At 41.3% G+C, this 20,234-nt stretch overlaps 3 protein-coding genes and 1 non-coding gene across 6 annotated transcripts in view; 2 read left to right on the forward strand and 2 right to left on the reverse strand.

Annotated features, from left to right (window-relative positions):
- The window catches only part of LOC137876443 (mesenteric estrogen-dependent adipogenesis protein), a 13,403-nt gene extending 9,647 nt beyond the window's left edge, over positions 1-3,756 (forward strand). Inside the window, exons 2-6 of one of the 3 annotated variants that reach the window (XM_068716035.1) lie at positions 694-985; positions 1,081-1,217; positions 1,483-1,598; positions 1,690-1,863; positions 2,084-3,756. In XM_068716035.1, the coding sequence (XP_068572136.1) occupies positions 786-985; positions 1,081-1,217; positions 1,483-1,598; positions 1,690-1,863; positions 2,084-2,254 (798 nt within the window). In that variant the 5' untranslated portion in view covers positions 694-785 and the 3' untranslated portion in view covers positions 2,255-3,756. Of the gene's footprint in view, positions 1-433; positions 986-1,080; positions 1,218-1,482; positions 1,599-1,689; positions 1,864-1,975 lie in introns of those variants that run through there. The other 2 variants (XM_068716036.1, XM_068716038.1) reach the window with 2 other exon arrangements.
- Positions 2,354-5,673, reverse strand: alox5ap (arachidonate 5-lipoxygenase-activating protein). Its single transcript, XM_068716040.1, has 5 exons — positions 5,523-5,673; positions 5,327-5,408; positions 3,873-3,943; positions 2,745-2,826; positions 2,354-2,654 (listed from the first exon to the last, which is right to left on the reverse strand). Exons 1-5 carry the CDS (start codon positions 5,590-5,592, stop codon positions 2,492-2,494), a joined length of 468 nt encoding a protein of 155 aa, XP_068572141.1. The 5' UTR covers positions 5,593-5,673; the 3' UTR covers positions 2,354-2,491.
- A 1,510-nt stretch (positions 5,674-7,183) lies between these two features.
- trnae-uuc (transfer RNA glutamic acid (anticodon UUC)) lies at positions 7,184-7,255 on the forward strand. The gene has a single exon. It is a non-coding gene; the product is annotated as a tRNA-Glu (tRNA).
- Positions 7,256-8,211: 956 nt separating this feature from the next.
- On the reverse strand, positions 8,212-19,574 carry uspl1 (ubiquitin specific peptidase like 1). Its single transcript, XM_068716041.1, has 8 exons — positions 19,420-19,574; positions 18,716-18,838; positions 17,635-18,568; positions 17,215-17,325; positions 14,943-15,072; positions 13,115-13,240; positions 11,103-11,263; positions 8,212-10,331 (listed from the first exon to the last, which is right to left on the reverse strand). Exons 1-8 carry the CDS (start codon positions 19,543-19,545, stop codon positions 8,527-8,529), a joined length of 3,516 nt encoding a protein of 1,171 aa, XP_068572142.1. The 5' UTR covers positions 19,546-19,574; the 3' UTR covers positions 8,212-8,526.
- Positions 19,575-20,234: the final 660 nt, after the last annotated feature.

Genomic DNA, 20,234 nt, shown 5'->3' on the forward strand with positions numbered 1-20,234 from the left:
GTCTCTGTCTGTGTGAGTTTTATTGTTAGGTAAGGTATTGTTAACACACATGCGCCTCTAAAATGTCTGAGCAAACATTGCTTATGGATAAGAACTGTAAATGATGTTGTCATTGCAACACAAAGATTCACTCATTATGTTGCATACTACAGAAGGAAGTCAATACATTTACCTTCAAAATAAAGTTACTTTTAAGAAAAGACAAACATTATTAGGAAACATTAGATATCCGAGACATTATCAATATATTCATATGTATTTTTTATTCAAACACCCTATCAAGCAGACAATCTGTAAGATCTGGACACCATCATTTCATTTGAATTTAGCAACATTTATTTGACTAACATTGCTTTATGTAGCCTATTATTTTTCAAATTCATTCATTAATAGTTTTAATTAAATGTCAGAAAATAGTGAAAAATGCCAAATTGATGTCAAATTGATTGAAAACTGCCAAATTTAAAATAAACTTCTCATCGACTAAAAGATTGACTACTAACATCATTATTAATCTCAATTACACCACATTTATAATGACACGTAGCAGACAAAAGCAGTATAATCTTCACTATTTGAGAGTCACCAAAGAATGTTAATGGGTGGCGTTCGCGCTCGTTAAATGACGTAAACGATTATTTTTGGCCAAAAGAACCCGGAAGTGCTCTCGTGTCAACATATCTAACTTCACAGTGGTTATTAAAGCTGCAGACGTGAGGCAGGCGATATATACAGCAGCCGCCACCGCAGGAGGACGCAGATGAGAGAATAAAAGTTGTGACACCATGACCACAAGCAAACCGTCGCACAGCGGGATGAGAGTGACAGAAGTGGAAGAGTTCCTAAGGAATCCTCCGGACGGTTTCTCCCTGGAGGTCCTCTGCTCGGGCTACCGAGTCCACAGCGACCCGGAGAACAGCCTGGTGCTCATCGATGACTTCGACTCCTGCAGAGGGAAAACAGTTTTCCAGAAGTCTCTGGGAAGGTGAGAGAGAATGGGAAAAAAAACCCTTACACATATACACGCACAAAAAGACAATAACAACAACTCACTTCTGATTTGTTTTTTTATTAAAACAGGAAGGTTAAAATGCAAAATTTATGGGAGTACACCAGCATGAGAAAGAGTCTTCTGTCCAAGAGGATCTATCTGCTGATGTCTGCCTGCGAAGAAAACTGTTCAGTGAGCAACAAAAAGGCAGCCAAAGAAGCCAGAGGTAACTTAAACTGTTGCCTACCACCCATTTTACCATAAGACCTTAACATTGAATGCATTACAGTTGAACCTAGTTTGTGCTTTGCAGCTCTATGCTGCTAAATGGGTCATGCAGTTTGGTGACATGACTCATGATGGCTTTCAAACTTGCGATGTTTGCAGTGGGTGGAGTCGTAGAGAAATAACAACGGCAGCACAGTACTTTTGCCACATGCAGTCTCTCCTCACTGTGTTCTCTCATGTTTTCCTCTTCCACCCTGTTTCAGTGCTGAAGCAGTTTGTGGTGTCCATAGATGGCAACGATCCCATCATCAAGTGGCAGATGGAGAGAGGCCTGGACTGGACCATCTCCTCAGTGTGGGGGGAAAGCTACAGTGTGGATGTAAGAAGAACTTCATGGTCTTTCTCTTACATTTGTGTCTTATACCTACATTTTGTATTTTGGTATTGAAAGTGACTTTTCATGATATCAGATTGACTTGACTGAACCACTGGAGAGCTGGGCAGCGAAAAACATCTACATCATAACTGACAAACTGATAAAAGTCCAACCTGTGTGGAGAGACGCCTCCTTCACCCTCAAATACTATTCTGATGCCCTTTTTGACTTCCCGCACTGGTTTGGGTTCAGTAAAAGAAAATTCAATGTAAGTATCTCTTATTCTTCTTATTTTATGTTGATAGTGACATAAACATTTTCTGTATTCGTCAACTTGTTGCACTTGTCTTACTCCCTGCTCAAATCTGTTGCCATTAAAGTTGAGACTGACGTGAGCCAGCAGTGGATGGAGAGCAAGAAAAAAATGGATTTTATCCGCTCACTTTTTGATGGAGTCTGCTTCCTCAAGAAAGTTTCTTGATCAACAGATTGTTTGTAAGCTGGTGAAGGACCAGCCTACCTCTTGGGATTGCAGTAACTATAATCACTGTTGGGTCCAGATACATCTTCTGTTCAGTGGGTGGACACGACTGACGAGGACTGACAAAGACATTCTATATGCCATGAAGATTATTTATGCAACTTTTGTGTCTAAATAGCTAGTAAATTAACCACACTTTACTGATGTGTGAGGGGTCCAAATCTGTGCTACTGCAGAATGAAAGGATCGTATAGACTTTTGTACCAAAGGATTAGCATTTGTTTCTGAGAAGTTTTAATTTTTTATCAAACACAATAAATGCTCTTTTACAAAAAACAAAAGAAAACCAGTTTTAATTCAGTACTCATCAGATAAAAGATAAAGGTGTTGTTGCCATCATGAGGCACACACTGCACTAAGGGATGAGGAGAAGAGCAGATGCGGCGCTGGCGATGGTTTCCACGTATTCCTTATAGTCGCTGCCGTAGTAGTGCATCAGCAGGTAGTTGAAGATGCCCACAATGCACATCATCAACAGGAAGAAGAGGATGCGTTTTCCAAACATGTAGCCTGGGGTGCTACGAAGAAATGTGAAAAAATATAGTCAGACCGTGACTCTAAACACACACACACACACACACACACACAACATATTACTGTTCATTTACCTCTGAGAGGTTTGTCCCATGTATCCAACAAAGTACTTCTGCCTGACAACAAGGTAGATGATCCCAGCGAAGGCAGCAGGAGCTTCAAATAGATGACAAACAAACAAAACAAAAAAAATGTATCAACCCATTTTCTCCAGTTAAGAGTCTTAATGATACAGCATACAATGATGTATTCCATGTAATAAAAATGTGGAATAAACAAGTGATTAAGGGTTGCTGATAATTTGCAGTGTATCAGAGAGTAACATTCCTGAAATGAATATGAAGTGGTGAAATACATGGTTTTATATACGTGTTTTAGTACATGAGCCCATTCTGTAGGTGTTTTGGATTAATTATGTGTTGAGTTTGCAGTTTTTTCCCTGCTGTTTATGTGTTATGAATTATGTGCATGTTAATATACATGTTTGTTTTCTGTTTGTGTTTTTTTGTTAGTTTGATTGATATATTATTTTCACTATTTTACTGGAATGCTGAAGTACATTTACATGTATCTGCACACACGTGTATTCTTTTTCTTTGTTTTTTGGTTATACAATTTTATAATTTTTACGCATCAAATCAACATCCTTTCCCTTTCTTTTGCATTATTTTCTTTCATGCTAAAATGAATTTATTACGTCAATAAAAGCCATCTGTCTTGTCTCATCAAGGTCCATGAAGAGAAGGTTTTCCCAGTTTAGTGGCCTGCACAGTTCTCTGACCTCAGCTCTACACCTTTGGGATGAATTGGGACTCTAACTGTGAGCTGGGTCTGATCGTCTTACATTAATGCCTGAAATCCCTCATGCTCATGTGGCTGAATGAGAACAAATTCCTGCAGCCAGGTTTTAAAATCTTGTGGAAAGCCTTCTCTGAAGTGTGCCCATGATTTTAGAATGAGATGTTTGTGTGTTTCACAGAGTGTCCACATACCTTTGGCCGTATAGAGTAAATGTTGCTAATTTTACTATATATAGATGCAGTTCTGACTTTGCTGCTTCTCAAATAAAGAATATAAAAATTAAAATTCATATCCACAGAATGATTAATGGTGTTAAACCTGTTTCCTCAGTTGCAGTGACTTTGTGTCGTGTATTCTGTTCAAAGGGCAAAAGTGTGTCACAATAACGGATTAATGATTACCTTGATTGAGACACAGACCGGCACACCACATCACTGCCAGGAAAGTGGGATACGCATCCATGCAGTTACGGCTGGAAGGTGCATAAGCAACAGGTATAATTAGAATTTTTAGAAAGTCACTATGAAGCAATCTGCAAACTGTTACAGGCAGCGTGGAGATTGATATCAAGCCTCTTGGCTGTTGAACAATGTTTTGAAAACTGCAGAGCACAAGTGGCTGTACAAACTGCATGAGCTGGAAAACCCAGTGAGTCTGTCAGAGCGTTGGAGGAGCAGAGTTTGAAACGGTAAGCCAGGAAAAATTGAGCCCACTCTCAGAGTCGGCTCCTCCTGGCTGTTGCAATATGTTGCAATAATCAGTAGAATGCGTTGCACAGAGCCGTGAAATGTCAGAGCCTCAAACCTCCAATCTCACGCATGTCACGAGAGTACCTCAGAACAGTTCTCATCCTGTTGATTGGGACCCTACAAGGGACCCCAAGACCAAACTGAGGTGCCACAAGCTGATTTGTTAAACTAAATAATTTATGACTTTTCTTTTCATGTGAAATACTGGATATGTTTTACCCCTTTATACTGTTTAGACCAAACGTTTGCATCACATTTTAGAGGCTAAAGTTTGAAATCCTCACATTACTATACAAGACAGGATGTTGCTCAGGTGTTTCCTATTTACAAACAGGAAGTGCACTGCTGCTCGTGGACTAATAGAGCAACTGACCAATAATTGAGATGTTGTGTCAGTTACAAATATTAGGTTTGACTTTCAAGCTTTAGCTAGTTGTAAAAACATGTTTAATTGATGCAGCGTGACATTATCATCTGCAGTACTGCAATTTATTAATATTTTCATTATAGATAACTTTGTTGACTATTTTTCAGATTAATTGATTAATCGAGTGGCCTATAAAATGTCAGAAATATTCACAATTTCCCAAAGCCCAAGGTGACGTATTCAGATGATCCAATCAACAGTTGGCAAACGTTTATGCGCCAAGTGCTTTTGCAACAAGCCTAAGCATCACATTTTTTGCAAGTTTGCTTTTATGTTGGACATGATCCCTGGATTGAAATTTTAAACAGAGCTAGACATTAGTTTGAAATGTCAAACCCCAGGCGGCAAATGTATGAGCAGTATTCACTCTGACACAACTTTAACTTTAACACAGCATGACGATGAGTCCCCTAACTGAGAGGCTGGAAGAATATATGTTTTCCATTTCCAGCAAGCATTCAAATGAGCTCTGTACCAGTTTTTTTTCCCCTATATGGGAGTGTTCAGGCAAATGAGGACTGCCTGTCAATGGAGGTTATATTCAGTGGAATGTAAAACCACATAGAACGTTCATGACTGTTATTGTAGAAAACACAAAATAAAACAAACAAATCTCTTTGTTTTGCTGGCATATGTTTCATTTGATTAACAGAAGAGCTGGGTGTGAAAGAGTACTTACTTGGCACAACAAACTCGTTCAAAAGCAGATGTGGGAATATTTTGACAGTTGCCCTCCTTCTCCACCTTCAGGGCAAAGAATGCTTAAAACACACAGATCATTAACGTCAACACAACATCACTTTCCTGAATGCTGAACTTCTTTGACTACTTTAGAGTTTGAAAAACTATGTTTGATGCTTCTTGCTTTTTCTCACCATTCTGAAGTACGCTGATGAGGGTGACGATGACCAGAAGGTAGATGTGTTCCACCACTATGCTGTACATGATGACCGGTCAAGACGAAGGAGCAGGTGGATTGAGAGGCTGAGCTTCTCTTTCACGTCTTTGCAGTCAGTTTACAGAACGTGAACTGATAAACATAAAGCTCATCTGTCTCTGACATCGTGTTACTCTTCCCTCCCACCTTCATCCCACATACACACTCATTTGTGGCTTCCTCTTTATGTAAATGATGCTCTGGCCTAATACAAAGGTGTGCAAACAAGCCTGCTACTTCCTCTGTGTTTTTGTGAGAGATTACACACAGATGCACGTATATAAATTTGCATTGCAGTGACTGTGTGTATTTATGTCCTTTGAGGCTCTTTTAGGGGCCTTTATAAAGACCAATGCATTGGGAATCTGTTAATATTATGTATTTGACAGGACAGATATACAAAGTTTTTCACAGCAAACATTTTGACGTACTAGAAAACCCAGATGTTATTGTTCAACAACTCATTAATGTTATTAATTACACCTTTACTCTTCCTTTTATGACAAGTCAAAATGTTTTTAATCAGTGGTGGAAGAAGGACAGATCTTTTACTTAAAAGCAGTAATACCACTCTGTACAATTATTCCATTACAGGTAAAAGGACATTACAGTCATTTTTTTTTTTTACAGTCAGTCATTTATATAATGACTGACTGGGAGATGAATCACTGGGAGAAATGAGCAGCATAATGTAATTAAAGTGTGTAGGGTAGACTTATCATCATATTCTATAAGTTAATCATATATTTTGTATGGGAATTCTTGATTTCAAAGAATCTAGTAGGCTGTATTAATGAGAACAACATTTTACTCTCAAATATTGTGGAGAATAAGTATAATCTAGCATAAAATGCAATAATCAAGTAAAGGACTCAATAAATGTTGCCCTCCACCACCAGTCTGCTGTGAAAAAGGCTTTTAGTGTATAACTACAGTAAAATACAGCATTGTACACGCTGTCTCAATGACGTGGCCTACCAACAGTCGAACAGCACCTGCATGTGCTTTTGAGTGGTAATGCAGGGCTTTACCCAGGTGATGGTGTAGTTTTACTGTAAATTCTCCACAATTTCAATGTTGTAAACAAAGCTGTATGAAATGATATTTTTCTATTGATGGAATGAATCCCATTAAAGTCACTACCACCTCCCACAAGTGTTACAATGTTCAGATACAATCAGTTATTCAATTAATACATTTTATAAAGAGATTATACATTAATTAATCAAATCATAAATAACTCATAAATATAGGGAAAAGCAAAAAGTAAAAAAGAATTCTCAAAATATAACTATTTTATCGAAACGTCGAATTCAGAATGCAATACAATATGCAACATATGTCTCATTAATTAATTACGTTAGCTTTTTTATTAGATCAAGATGTTGAATAATCAATTAAACACGATGAGAGTCTATAATAATTACTTTGGCATATTTAAAAATACAAATGAGATTTGCTAAACTAATGTTAGCAACAATGCTGATGTTATTATCCAAGAAGAAACTAACTCAACAGTACAGAATGTACAGTCTTGTTGGGTATGCAAGTGTGTGTATGTCTGTTTAAAAAAGCAAATCATCGAGCCGCTGGAGCATGTCCCATATGGTCTAGCGGTTAGGATTCCTGGTTTTCACCCAGGCGGCCCGGGTTCGACTCCCGGTATGGGAACAGTTGTTTTGGCTATTTTAAAATTAAAACCTGTTAATGAGCGTAGTGAAGCCTGTTTACGTGTATTTACAAATAACGAGTTGTCATACCACCAACTTTCATACACGTGCCGCTGGGTGGCTCGTTAATGCCTCGTGAGGACAAGTTACCTGATCTATTAACGTTTGGGTATAGTTTAGGTCAAACAATTACAACTACTGGGTTAAGATTATTTGATTTGCATTGTATGTGACAATGTACATTTTTGGTAATCAACAAAGATAACTTAAATAAAATGCAAGTTGTACAATTACAGGATATCCATTTACATGTTTGTTTACTTCTAAAAAATAAAAATACCTGCAAAGTACAGCAATACAGTGCAAATTAGATTAATGAAAAAATAATTATGTATGGATCATAAATGAGAGACATCGTGTTTGGCTGCCAACAATGAAAATGGAGATTTCAATTGCTTAATTCTTTTTTCTTTTAGGTTGCAATCTTGCTAGATATTTAACGCCATACCCCAGGTTTACTGGATTTGGTTTTACTTTGTATACTGAGTTGCATTGCCTACCAAACTTCCATTTTAGCATACAGATTCCTTGAATGCAAGAGTCTGTAAACAACTGTCAGTCAACTATGTTTTAAAAGATTATGTTTCACATGGTATCACTGATAGTTACACATTATGGACGAGGTAAAGATTGTTTGATGTCCGATTGAATGTACCCTAAATTAAGTAGAATTCTGTAACTATTTTTCTTAAACCGACTATTTTCAAAAGCCTACTCATCTTTCAGTTACAGTACATGTGCCATAATCAGTGAGTTTTTCTCTTAGCTACAGTCTCAGTATCATCGGTACCCGAGTTTGTAATATGTGGAAAGACTTTACTTTAGTATTTACACTAAAAAACAAAAATAGAAATGATATACTCCTCTACGAGGAGGCTGAAACAAAACGCAACACACTTTCCTTAATTTCATAATGAGTCATCTAAAGTATTTATTAAATCATGTTTCATGAACGTTTTCAAGTTGTCAAAATAACAAAACAGAGTAAACAAACAGCTTTTGCTGTAAACATGATTGCTTCATACATCCCAGTAACATACAATATTTACAATGTGCCAGAGCTTAAGGTCTACAAATGTCATCTATGGTTCAACAAACTCCACCACTTAACATGCATTTGAACTTCATTAACCCAACAAAATTTTCCTCAAGATACCAAGTAATGGTTGTGGATATCTGTGTTTGGAGCTAGCAGACAACTCCCCCCATAGCTCAAATGAAAAGCTCAAGTGCATTGAGGGCCTCCGTCTCCATGTCAGTCGGTCTCTGAGCCACAGCCTGCGAGAGAAACTCATCAAGGAAGCTTTCGGCGTTGGGTGCGCTCGTCTGGGAAACTGTGCCGGCAGCGTTGACCTCGCAGTCCGCCTGGTCGGCTCCATCCTGCCCATTGGCGAGCATCTCGAGGAAGCCGGTGCTGTCTGGTGAAAGGTTGCTTGCGGTCGTCGCTGGCGAGAGCAGGTTCGAGAGGAAGTCGTCGCAGGTGCTGGAGGTGACCGTGTTCGGGGAGCCCAGGCCGGTGCTGTCAGGTCGGAGGCCGGCGCCCCCCTGGTGACCAAGCATTTCATTCAGCTTAGCGAGCTGCTTCTTCTTCGCCTTCAGTTTCTTCATCAGCTTGTACCTGAGGGCTTCTGTGTCGCTGAGCCCCGGCGGAAGCTTCGAGGACGGGCCGCTCGGTTTCTTTGAGAGAGATATTTCAGGAAGCCGCTTCGCTCCAGGCAAAGGAGGCGACGTACCAGACAACACTGTTGTGTTCTTCAGGGATTTCTGCTGGTTAGAAGTTATGGCTTGAACCAGCTTTGACTTGCCAGTGAGGACAGAAGGAAGTGGGAGCGGACTTCGGGTGTCGGCGGTCTTTGCACCGAATCCCCCGTACTTCTCCGCAGCTTTCATCGGGAGACACTCGCTCTCTTCTGTCTGGAGCTGTGGTTTAGGGAAGAATCCTAAAGGGGTCTGCGGTCTTCTCACAGGGTTGGGCGTAGACTGAGTGAGAGGAGTGGGCTTTACTCGTGTGACTGAGGTGGGCGTGTGGATGGGGGCACATTTAGCAATCGCCCTGTGAACTTGGTTTAGTGGGTGTTTGCTGAGCAGGAAGGACCAGCGGGCGTTCTGAGGCGGCACTGGTGGACTTTTCTGACCGGTGGACAGGGCCGAGGCATCTGTTGAAGACTCAGGGGACGCTTGCTGTGCGTCAACAGGTGGTGCGTCACCCTGAGCAGCAGCAGCAGCGGTCTCTGGTTTGCTACCGATTCCTTTGAAGGCTTCCGAAGATGCAGGTGGAGAAATATGCGGTGTTGCTTTTGGCACCGCCGCCACCCTTTTAACCATTTGTCTGCCAACTGTTTTGGATCTGCCAACGCCTCTACCTCGTCCTCTCCTACCAGCAGGCACAAATGTCGGATCACTGGACAACTCATCCACGGAATCAGATGACATGGAGTTGGTGAGCTCAACATCAGGGCCGTGGGACATTTCACTGCCCACTGCAGTGGAGGAGCTATCCGGTGTGGAGTCAACTATTTCCTTCCTGGTGGGAACACTCAAACCCTCAGTTTCTTCCTCATCATTTAAAGGCTGCATTTCTGAATCCACTTTTAACTCCACCAGTGTGAGTGTAATGATGTCATTGTGGGAAAGGCCCTCGAAGGTGTCAAGCAGCGTTGTGCAACCTATCGACGTATCGACGTCGGCCACAACGGTTGTGTCCATGATGTTGCTGCAATCTTCAGATGCAGAGAGCGCACAGATGAGGTCGGTGTCGTTGTGGGACGCCAGAAGAGACTGATCGGGAAAGCAAACCAACAGCTCGTCTGCTGTTAAGTCTTTGTCACCTTGACTGGGGTTTATCTCAATTTTAGACGGGAGACATTCAGCAAATGTGCTGGAGGGAGAACAGACACGAGGCTCTTTATCCTCCTTCACCTCCCAGAAGACGACATGCATCTCTTGAGCGGGAACCGGGAGCTTTTGGTGGGTCTTACACTCCGGATGTTTCAAGTCGTCGTATTCCAGCCATGATCCTGTAAAGAAAGCGGTACAACAACACGCGGTTAGAACTAAAAGAACAGTCAGAACAGGCCTCGCTGAGACCAATGATCTCTTTTACAGGAAAGATCATGCAGATTGCAGAACATAATTTGGACTAAAAAGAGAACTGAATAATGAAAGAATAATAATATTGGTAAAAAAAAAACCTTGGCTGACAAGCCCCAGAGCGCATGATCTAGAAAAGGACACTGAAACAAGCCCTAAATGGCTGGAGTCTTCTGCACATTAACGTTGCATGAATTGTCCAGCAGAATGTGCTGTTGGCAAACTACAAAAAATATCAACCGTCATGTCACTCAACCAGAAGCTTCCAGCTTTGTTTATACTGTAACACAAGATCAGAGTATGAACGAAGGCGTTTATACTCGATGCCCTGCATTATTCTCCTATAACTGTTAAGAATCAAAAAAACTAATGTAACCCATAGATATGCCCTACATAGACTGTAGGTGTCACTGGCAAAAACGCCAAAAAACAAACCACCACAATGCCGAGTGGGGATTATAATTATCTGTCAACTCATATCATTGACGATGAAGATTTTTAAGACCACCTGTTTCTGAAGCATTTAAAAGCGAATTGGCCTTCTTTGAATAATCACTAGACATGCAAATAGTGATTTTATCAGTGAACTATTTGTGACAGTCACGTGATAATCACGGATGCCCCTACATTTCAATGGTAAATATATTGTTTACATGTCATATCAGTGGAAACATACAACAAAACAACAGAAAACCTACCATCAGAGTTACAAATCCAGGTGACAAAGTGCTTAAGTTGATGGTTGTACTGTATGACGGTGGTGACCGAGTAGCGTTTCTCCTTGAAGGTGAAGTCGTATGTTCTGACATCGCTGTCGGGAAGCCCCTCCACAAAGTGCAGCGCAAACACCGGAGGCACACTGAACAAAACACAAAGCAAAAGTCTGGTGAAACGGATGGAAAAGTTAAGGCCGAAGAAGAACTTTCTCTAGTTAATATCTTGGATATGCGATGGTTACGCTTAACATTTAATTGTGGACATTGCAAAATTATACATTCGTCTTTTAATTTCAGACATTATCAAGTGTTGAGTAATAATGAGTAATTTCTTTCACCCTGTCAATCAGTTACAGGCTCTAAATGACAGAGCAGGCTGTGGCTCAACACCTGAAAGCATACAATTAAAGTTAATAACTTAATGCTTCTTTCCGTGTCCCGTAGAGACATATTTTTGTTATAATGATAACCTGACGATTTCTGCTGGAATAAATGTTTGTAATTTTACAACCATACATCTGACTTTGCTGAGGATAATCTGGAGACTATGCGAAAGCTGCTTTAACGCTATATAATCATTAATCAATCAATAGTTAATATTGTCTGTTAAAGGGCATTCTTAGTTAGGGATGCACACATACCGATATTGGATGTCGATGCAAAAAGCTTGATCGCTTATCAGTGACAATAGGGCCCATCTATTCAATTCTATGCTTATATACTTTGTATATTGTATACTGGGATTTAAAACCATGTTCAAGTTTTGACTAGTTTGTTGCTGAATTAAAAAAAAGTTTACACTTGAATTGTAATTCCAGTTAATTTGAAGACTTTTTACCAAGTTGCTGGTGTACAGCTTATTCATTTTAATAATAATTTAGAATACAATAACCTTCATAAAGCCCCCCTTTTTTTTGTTTAAAGCTAAGTGCTTAACATACCATGAAACTGAAAAGCAGTAGTGGATAGGTAGTGATTCGCATAAAAGCCTGTTTATAAAAGTGTGTTTTGTTCCACTCTCATGGAGAAAGCACCGTCACCTTTAATCTTGAGTCTGGCCCGTAGAACAACCACAAGAGCCTTGCCTGAAGATCCAAGGCTGCGTTCTGGCTCATAAAGAGTTTGAAGATCAGCAATATAGCCAGGGGCTAGGTCTGTCTGTGCTTTAGAAACAATCAGTAAAATCAATTCTGAATCCTACTGGTAGCCAGTGGAGATATGCTAAGACTGTGGTCTCTAACGTGGTCTAACGTGGTCTCTAACGTGGTCTCTAACGTGGTCTCTAACGTGGTCTAACGTGGTCTAACGTGGTCTCTAACGTGGTCTCTAACGTGGTCTCTAACGTGGTCTCTAACGTGGTCTCTAACGTGGTCTAACGTGGTCTCTAACGTGGTCTAACGTGGTCTAACGTGGTCTCTAGTGTTAGTTAAAATTCAAGCTGCAGCATTTTCTGCTCAACAACTTCTCTTTACCTGCTCCTAGAAAGTTAGGTCAGGTAAATGTTTGTCTTTGTACCTTTTTTGTTACATTTTAGTTTTCAAAGTCAGGACGGCTGTTTTAAGTCCAGCCTGATGTTTAAACATGAAATAATGATCCCAGTCTCCTCCACACAGTGAAGCACACAGCGTATTAATCAAACACTGGTATTAGACTGGTGCTCGGTATCGGCCAATAACATCGGGACTGAAAAAGTCGGATCAGTGCAACCCTAGTTGACATCGCAATCAAAACATACCCCCTGTGCTCCAGCAACTACAGTTTATCATTTCCTAAGAACGGCTGTAATTACTTTGCAATTGAAGCAAAGTATAAATAAAAATCACCACACTAAAATACAGTGGTCTTAATTTCCAATCGTTTCCACACACACACACACACACACACACACACACACACACACACACACACACACACACACACACACACACACACACACACACACACACACACACACACACACACACACACACACACACACACACACACACACACACCTCTCCAGCATCATAGTCCTCCTCTGATTCTTCCGGCAGCACACGTTGCACGGGGCCAAGTGGACCGCATCAAGTGGGCACCAATCAGGCAAAACATTCGTGACGGTGGGGAGAGTTTTCACAACCCTGAGAAGTACAGCGGGAAAAACATTTACAATTTATACAGTTTCACAGAAGAGGAGTGTGTATCAGAGAATAATGATGTTCTCCTTATAACGTGGGTTTCACATGTCAACTGAATATTAGTTGGAGTATCTGGGATGTTCGCATACAATGATCGCCGGTTGATTTTATTTTATTTTTATTGATTTGGTGAGGGTATTTGTAATGACACAGCACTTAATACAGCGATTATATTATCTGGTGTGGTCAACCGTTTCTGATAGACAGACGATAAAGAAAGACTAACAACATACCCCTGAAAACATCTGTCGGATCCATCCACCAAATCAGTGCAACGCCTTGCCACTTAAGTCAATTAATATAAAATTGAGCAACATTCACTTGTTCCAGGTTCTCCAATTTGTGGATTTGCTTTCATTCTTTTTTTATATCATTGTAAATTTATTTCCCTTGAGGTTTGGACTTCAAGTCATCCTAAAACAAGAATCCTGAAGACGTCACTTAGGCCTTTTTTCACTGCTGTCTGGCATTTTATGGATTCAACATACAATATATCAATTAAACATATATTGGTTAATTTAACATGGAAAATGAAGCTGTGTGTGTGTGTGTGTGTGTGTGTGTGTGTGTGTGTGTGTGTGTCACTCTCACAGCAAATTACAGAGCAGGCTAGAGAGCAGGCAAATGAGTATTGAACATGTCTCGAATCAGAATGGAGGCGTCATCTGATCAGCTCTTCTGATCGGCCTTCATAGAAGCGATCAAACTATTTAGAACGAACATCTGCCGATAAGGACCAGGCAGCTGACCGATCGGCACACCCTTAACAAAGACCTGATCAAGAAACTTCAGCAGCGCTAACCGAAAAGAAAACATAAGGCAAGACATTTACAACACAAAACATTCAAACTTCAGCACTAAATAAACAGTGCGGTGCCAAAGCTCACAATGGAGTCAATAGAGCGCCAGCATAAAAGGAAAGCACCTCTCTTATTTCACATCAATTGCGTTATTATATTTTTTTTAATTAACAAGTTAGTAACCAGTTAATGGGTGTTAGATATCAAAAGCAAAATAAGCCAAGTAGTCTTTAAGAATGAAAGTCTCTCTCTCTCTCTCTCTCTCTCTCTCTCTCTCTCTCTCTCTCTCTCTCTCTCTCTCTCTCTCTCTCTCTCTCTCTCTCTCTCTCTCTCTCTCTCTCTCTCTCTCTCTCTCATAAAAGTTTACAAGACACGCTGCTGGTCACGCCGCTCGCTAATCACTTCAATAACAGCTGCTTTCTTCGCAGAAATGCAGACTTTAACTGCACAACAGCTGCTAGTAAAGACAACAAGGTCAGCAACGCCTGTAATCAGTTATCTATGTTAAATTAACCTGGTAATTGATCAATTATCAAGGCCGTTTGTGATTTTCCGGGAAAGGGTCATGTGAAAGGGGTGTGACGAATCAAGGGAGGACACGTCGTGACTGCTAAGAACCAATCAAGTAGCGAACGCGGATGTCTACGACATCGCTTCCAAACTTATGTGTTTACGCCATCCACACTAGTCGGCAACCCCGGAGTTTTTAAAGTTATACATCCTCGGGAGCGGTTTCAAACTCGGGAGCGGTTTCAAACTTTTCAAACTCGGGAGTGTTTTCAAGCACAATTATTTTTTCTGTGCATCAACTTAAATATGTTGTACTTCATCATTTCATCCCTTACCTTTCTTTCGTGGCGGTCTTGCATTCGCTGCACTTGAAGTCCCAGTGAAAGGTCGACCTGAAGAGAGGCTCCACCCATGAGTCCAATTCCAGTAGGAGCGGCATGGCAAACACCGGAGTTTCCCTCTGACCTGGAATGAAGCACAAACGCGTGGTTAGAGCGTCGTCACAGGTACGAGTGCCGACAGAAGCTGCGGTTACACTCTCCACTTCAAGGCAATTTTAAAGAATTTTATCTGTGGATGAGACTCGGGCTGAATTACAAAGATGACTTGTGTCAGCACGCCTGAAATGAATAGTGTGTGTGTGTGTGTGTGTGTGTGTGTCACCCGCCTGTATCTTTACTGTACCTGCATTGTTTGCCCCCTCACTATGCTTGCCCATCCTTTTGTATTTTCAGTGTGAAAGCCAGTGAGCAAGTTTGAGCAGCTATGTGGAAATAAGAACGACCGCTCCTTTATATACTTCTTTTAATCTCGGCCAGGAGGATCATGCGATCAGTAGCATGTGTGTGTGCTTGCTTGCGTCAGTGTGTGTCTGTCCATGGCTCATCTCGCATTCTCGTCAAATTTTGGGTGCCCAGTTATGGCTGCATGCTACATAATTTTGCCGTTGTATGAAGTGTATTATATGCCGACTTTGAGCCGACTGCTTGCATTCAAAGCCGCTTGTTTTTTGAGTTTGTTGTTGTTTTACGCCGCATTACAGCCCAGTGGCGTCTAGACAGGGGGGATAGCCAGTTGTGGGTTGCATTTATTCAATCACTCAACACAGCAGTGGTCGTTGCAGACACACCTGGCAGACATCTGCACTTCACTGAGTGCACCACTCGAGTTTTAGCTGCAATCTGTTTGGCAAAAAAAGTGTCATTAAGCAATATGAAACCTAATACTCATGAATAGAAGGCTCGAGGGGTCCCGGGAGCACCATGTTGTTGAGTGTGATGAACATTCGTTTAGACATCTCGCCCTCGCTCAAAGTAGCTTGGTACAATTTGCACATTGCTCCCGAACTGATACTGAAACGTTGGTTTCAGTATCAGTGCTGGTAGCTCTAGAAATACAGTCCAATACAGAACTGATACTGAAACGTTGGTTTCAGTATCAGTGCTGGTAGCTCTAGAAATACAGTCCAAATAAATATTGTATTATTCTCTTGTTATAACAATATCAAAACATACCCCCTGTGCTCCAGCAACTTTTTCGCTCATCTCCACATGACGCTTTCCCGGAAGATCACAAACAACACTCTTGATTACCGATCGACTACCAGGTTAACTCAACATGGAGAACTGATTACAGGTGTTGCTGACCATGTTGTCTTTACTAGCAGCTGTTGTTCAGTTAAAGTCTGCATTTTTGAGGAGGAAGCAGCTGTTATTGGAGCAATCAGTGAGCGGCGTGACCAGTGGCGTTATCAGACCTACGGAGCGGCCGTCTGAAGTCACGGTTAGCGGCTTTGAGGAGGACGGACAGACACAAAACGGAGGACTTTCCTTTTCTTATTAATGCTTATTTTGTTCTGCACAACTATTGTGAAGTCCGCACACATAAACTATAAAAGGAACAAAACATGAATGGCTCTCCAGCAGGACAGAGACTTCAGCCACCAGCAGAGTTACGAGTGAGAACAGACAACGAAACTGAGGAAACGAGTGAGAGACGTGTGTTGACCACATTTATGGACCATAATCTAGTAAACCATTATGTGTAAGTGTTAATTTTAAAGTAAATTTGATGTGAGAGAGAGAGAGAGAGCAAGACCTGCAGCATTGTAAGTAAGTCTGAAAAAATAAAACTTCAAAAACTTTCCACGGAATGTGTCTGTTTGAGTTAATAGAGGAACGTCTTAAGTATTAAACACGACCGTTCATTATTAATGACTACTTTATTACTCTGTTGTATTTTTTTAACTAAGCAACCAATCTACTTCCAGTTTACACCGGCACCCACTCGCATGCCCAGTGTACGCGAATAGTCACGTGATATTCGCTTTCAGGCGTTTTAGTCTGAACCAAGATCATCTCGAAAACGATGCTGAAACGCCGTGTGGACGGAGATCGTTTTTGTTCGTCAAACGTATTAGTGTGGATGTAGACTCAGGGAGCCGCAACAGAGGGGCTGAAGAGCCGCATGCGGCTCCTGAGCCGCGGGTTGCCGACCCCTGATCTAGGTTGTGCGAGTCAATGGAGACAGACACTAGTTAAGAATATCCAACAGCATCACTTTTCCATACTCGGCTTGGTCGAGTATGTTTTCACTGACTGAGCTTACCCAGTTTGCAATGCAGCTTGGGCTGCAGCAGTTTGAAGACACTGTTCCTGAGACACTGTAGGTCTGCATCGGCCTGTTGCAGCACATGATGTGGCACTCTCACAGCGCCATCTACACAGAAACAACACACAGAAATGCATTGCATTATATTGGGAAAACTACACTAAAATGATTCAGCGGTAAATTAACTTCAAATGTTTTTTAGTCAATGGGAAATTTTACGTTGGCAGCCCTATATTTACAGTCAGATGACTAGTCCAAAATATTTTCATTTGAAAAATTCGACTCTTGTGGCATCAGTAGTCTAAAATTTGTGTATTTTACAAACAAGAACATTAGATGCAAAGAGGAAATTAAATATGTCTAACTCTCTGTTGACTGTACCACACAGGCATACTGCAGATCATCTGTTTGACTTACCTCTGCCAGTCTGTTGATGGAGTCGGATGGAAGCACAAACGTCTTCATATCCTCTCATCAGCTGCCTGACAGATGACTGCTGAGGCTCAACTTTAGGTTTACACTTTCCCAAGCTCTTACAGTTCACTAAAGCAACAAGCAGTGAGTCCAGCCAACACAGGTTGTCACTGTTCCTCCAAAAAGGTCGATCCGGAACAGATACAAGCTCCTCTGACTTGGACAAACCCTCCATTTCTGACTTAATGCATCCTATGTCCTTACATGCGCCAATGTCTGCAGTCAGTGATTTATGCTCCGTCCTTGCGGTCTGCTCATTGTGCAAAGGCAATGGAGTATTGATTTCAGCTGAATAAATGTCTTCACTCGTGAAAAAGGACTGATTGGAGTCCAGACTGCAGCATCTGTTCAGCACCTCACGAGGACCTTTTACGGGCCTGAAGTCATCCTCTGCCTCTGAGGCACCGGGAGCAGTGCGGTGAGGAGAGAGCGCAGGTTGATCCCCATCAGCGGTCAACAAGGCTTCTGATGAGCACAGCAGGTGTCCAGCTGGTGTCAAGCATGCAGGAGGAGCAAATCCATCTGCACAAGTAGCATTCTCTGGTTCCTTGACCAGAACATCATCACCATCATATTGTAAAGACTCCCGTCCTGCTGTCTCTGCAAGTAGAGAATCCCTGTATCCATTCACCTTACCCTCTTCTGTCTCGGGGGCTGCACAGTGGCCATTACTGACGACGTTTACAGCACCATGTGTGTCTGTAATACTTTGTGTCCCAAAACTGTCACTTGACCGCAGGCGTTTGTGTACGGGCCTAATCAACTCTTCCTTTTCCAGTGCCACGGTATGCTTTCTTTTGTTCCCAACGATGGGCTCCACAGGATCCAAGCTAGCCAAAACATCCTCCAAGGACCGGCTGACCAGAGGGAAAAGGCACTATGGAGGAATGGATCGAGAAATGTCAACATGGCAGATAGAAAAGAAAAAACATTAAATAGGTGTGTGTGTGTATGTGTATGTATGTATGTATGTATGTATGTATGTATGTATGTATGTACGTATGTCAGCAGTAGTGGGACTAACCTGTGCATTTGTGCAGAGGGTGACTGACTCCTGGAGGTTGATGCTGTAAGAGCGCAGAGCATAGTTCAAGCCCTTCGAAGTACACCAGGGACAATACTCCAGTGAAGCAGCTCTTTCCTGAACCTTTTATAAAAAAAAAAGATTAAAAAAAAAAAAAAAAAATACATTAAAGATAACAGAAATGTGGTGTTAATTATGACCACAGACCTCGACATTTTTGTTTTGTTTTTTCACTCTCTTCTAATTAAACCCAAGTTATCAAACAGTTTTACAGAAAATACAGAGCCTGTGAAAGAACCTCTATATTTTTCACCATTCATGTCCATTAAATTTGAGACTGCATACGTTTTCATCAGATTAATGTCATCTCTTTTCAACTCTCAAGTTTAGAGAGGATGGAATGAACAAGTGAGGTGAAATTTGATCCATATCAGTATGTGTCAAGTGCTATCAAACCAATAAATAACATATGTATTCTATGTAGTACACCATTTAAAAAACCAAATATACATAATACAAACACCCTTTGATTCCACACATTATATGCTTCGAATCTGCCAAATACTTTCGCCTTTTACTAAAGATTTCCGTTTTGTTTTGTTTGATTTGGATTGGTACTGCCCAGTCACAGTATTTTTTTTTCCAAATACAATTCAGCTTTGCGCAAGTGACAACAGTTAGAGGAAAACATGAGCTCTACTGACTTTTCCCAAATACCCCACCAGTGGTGAGGCCAAAGCCCCCAAACCAGTGTCTTCACCAGTCATTGGCAAACCACTGCTGCTCTTCTGGTCCTCGGCTTTCCAGTACCATTCAAAAAATATTACCATGTCACTGCAACCTGGCTCACCTCCGGAGGAGCTGGGGAGAACAATACAGCACCAAAGTTACTCAATGGCTGACTTACATGTGATGTGTGTACATGGAAAAGCACTCCACTGATGATGTACAACTTGAGGCAACAGAAATGTCTTAACCAAGATTTTACATAATGTATGCAGTGATAATTTCCACCAAAACCAGGCCCCAAGCTGTTCCCCTGCCCATTTACACAACACTAACCTAAAGACAGCTTTCTGATGGCACACGTGGGACCACCTGGACAGCTACAGTATATTCTGCCACCTATGGTGAAGCACATGGGGTGTATGTATTTAACAATTAAACTGCACATACAGTTTGTAATATAAGCCAGCGTTTTGAGGTCAAAATGTAACGTTACAGCTGATAGCACTGAGTTAAGAGGCTTCTCTAAAGGCAGATCCACTTAACTTAACTACATAATCATGTTAAAAGATGCATAACGACACGTTTCTATTAGCTGGCTGATGCATTACGGCTATTGTGACTTGTGGTGAAACCGGTCAAACTCACTGTTGAGATAAACTCGATTAATAAGAAGACTACGCACATGAATTAAACTATCAGCCACTGCACTTGGCGGCTAGCATGCTAACATATTAGCCTAAAGCCGAGCATTCATTTCAGTCGCCACAGTCTCATTTTCAGTTTGCGTGAA

The sequence above is a fragment of the Cebidichthys violaceus genome, unplaced genomic scaffold, assembly GCF_023349555.1.
Source record: "Cebidichthys violaceus isolate CVI_PGR_0920_01 unplaced genomic scaffold, fCebVio1.0.p SCAF_20, whole genome shotgun sequence".
Classification (NCBI taxonomy): Eukaryota; Metazoa; Chordata; class Actinopteri; order Perciformes; family Stichaeidae; genus Cebidichthys; species Cebidichthys violaceus.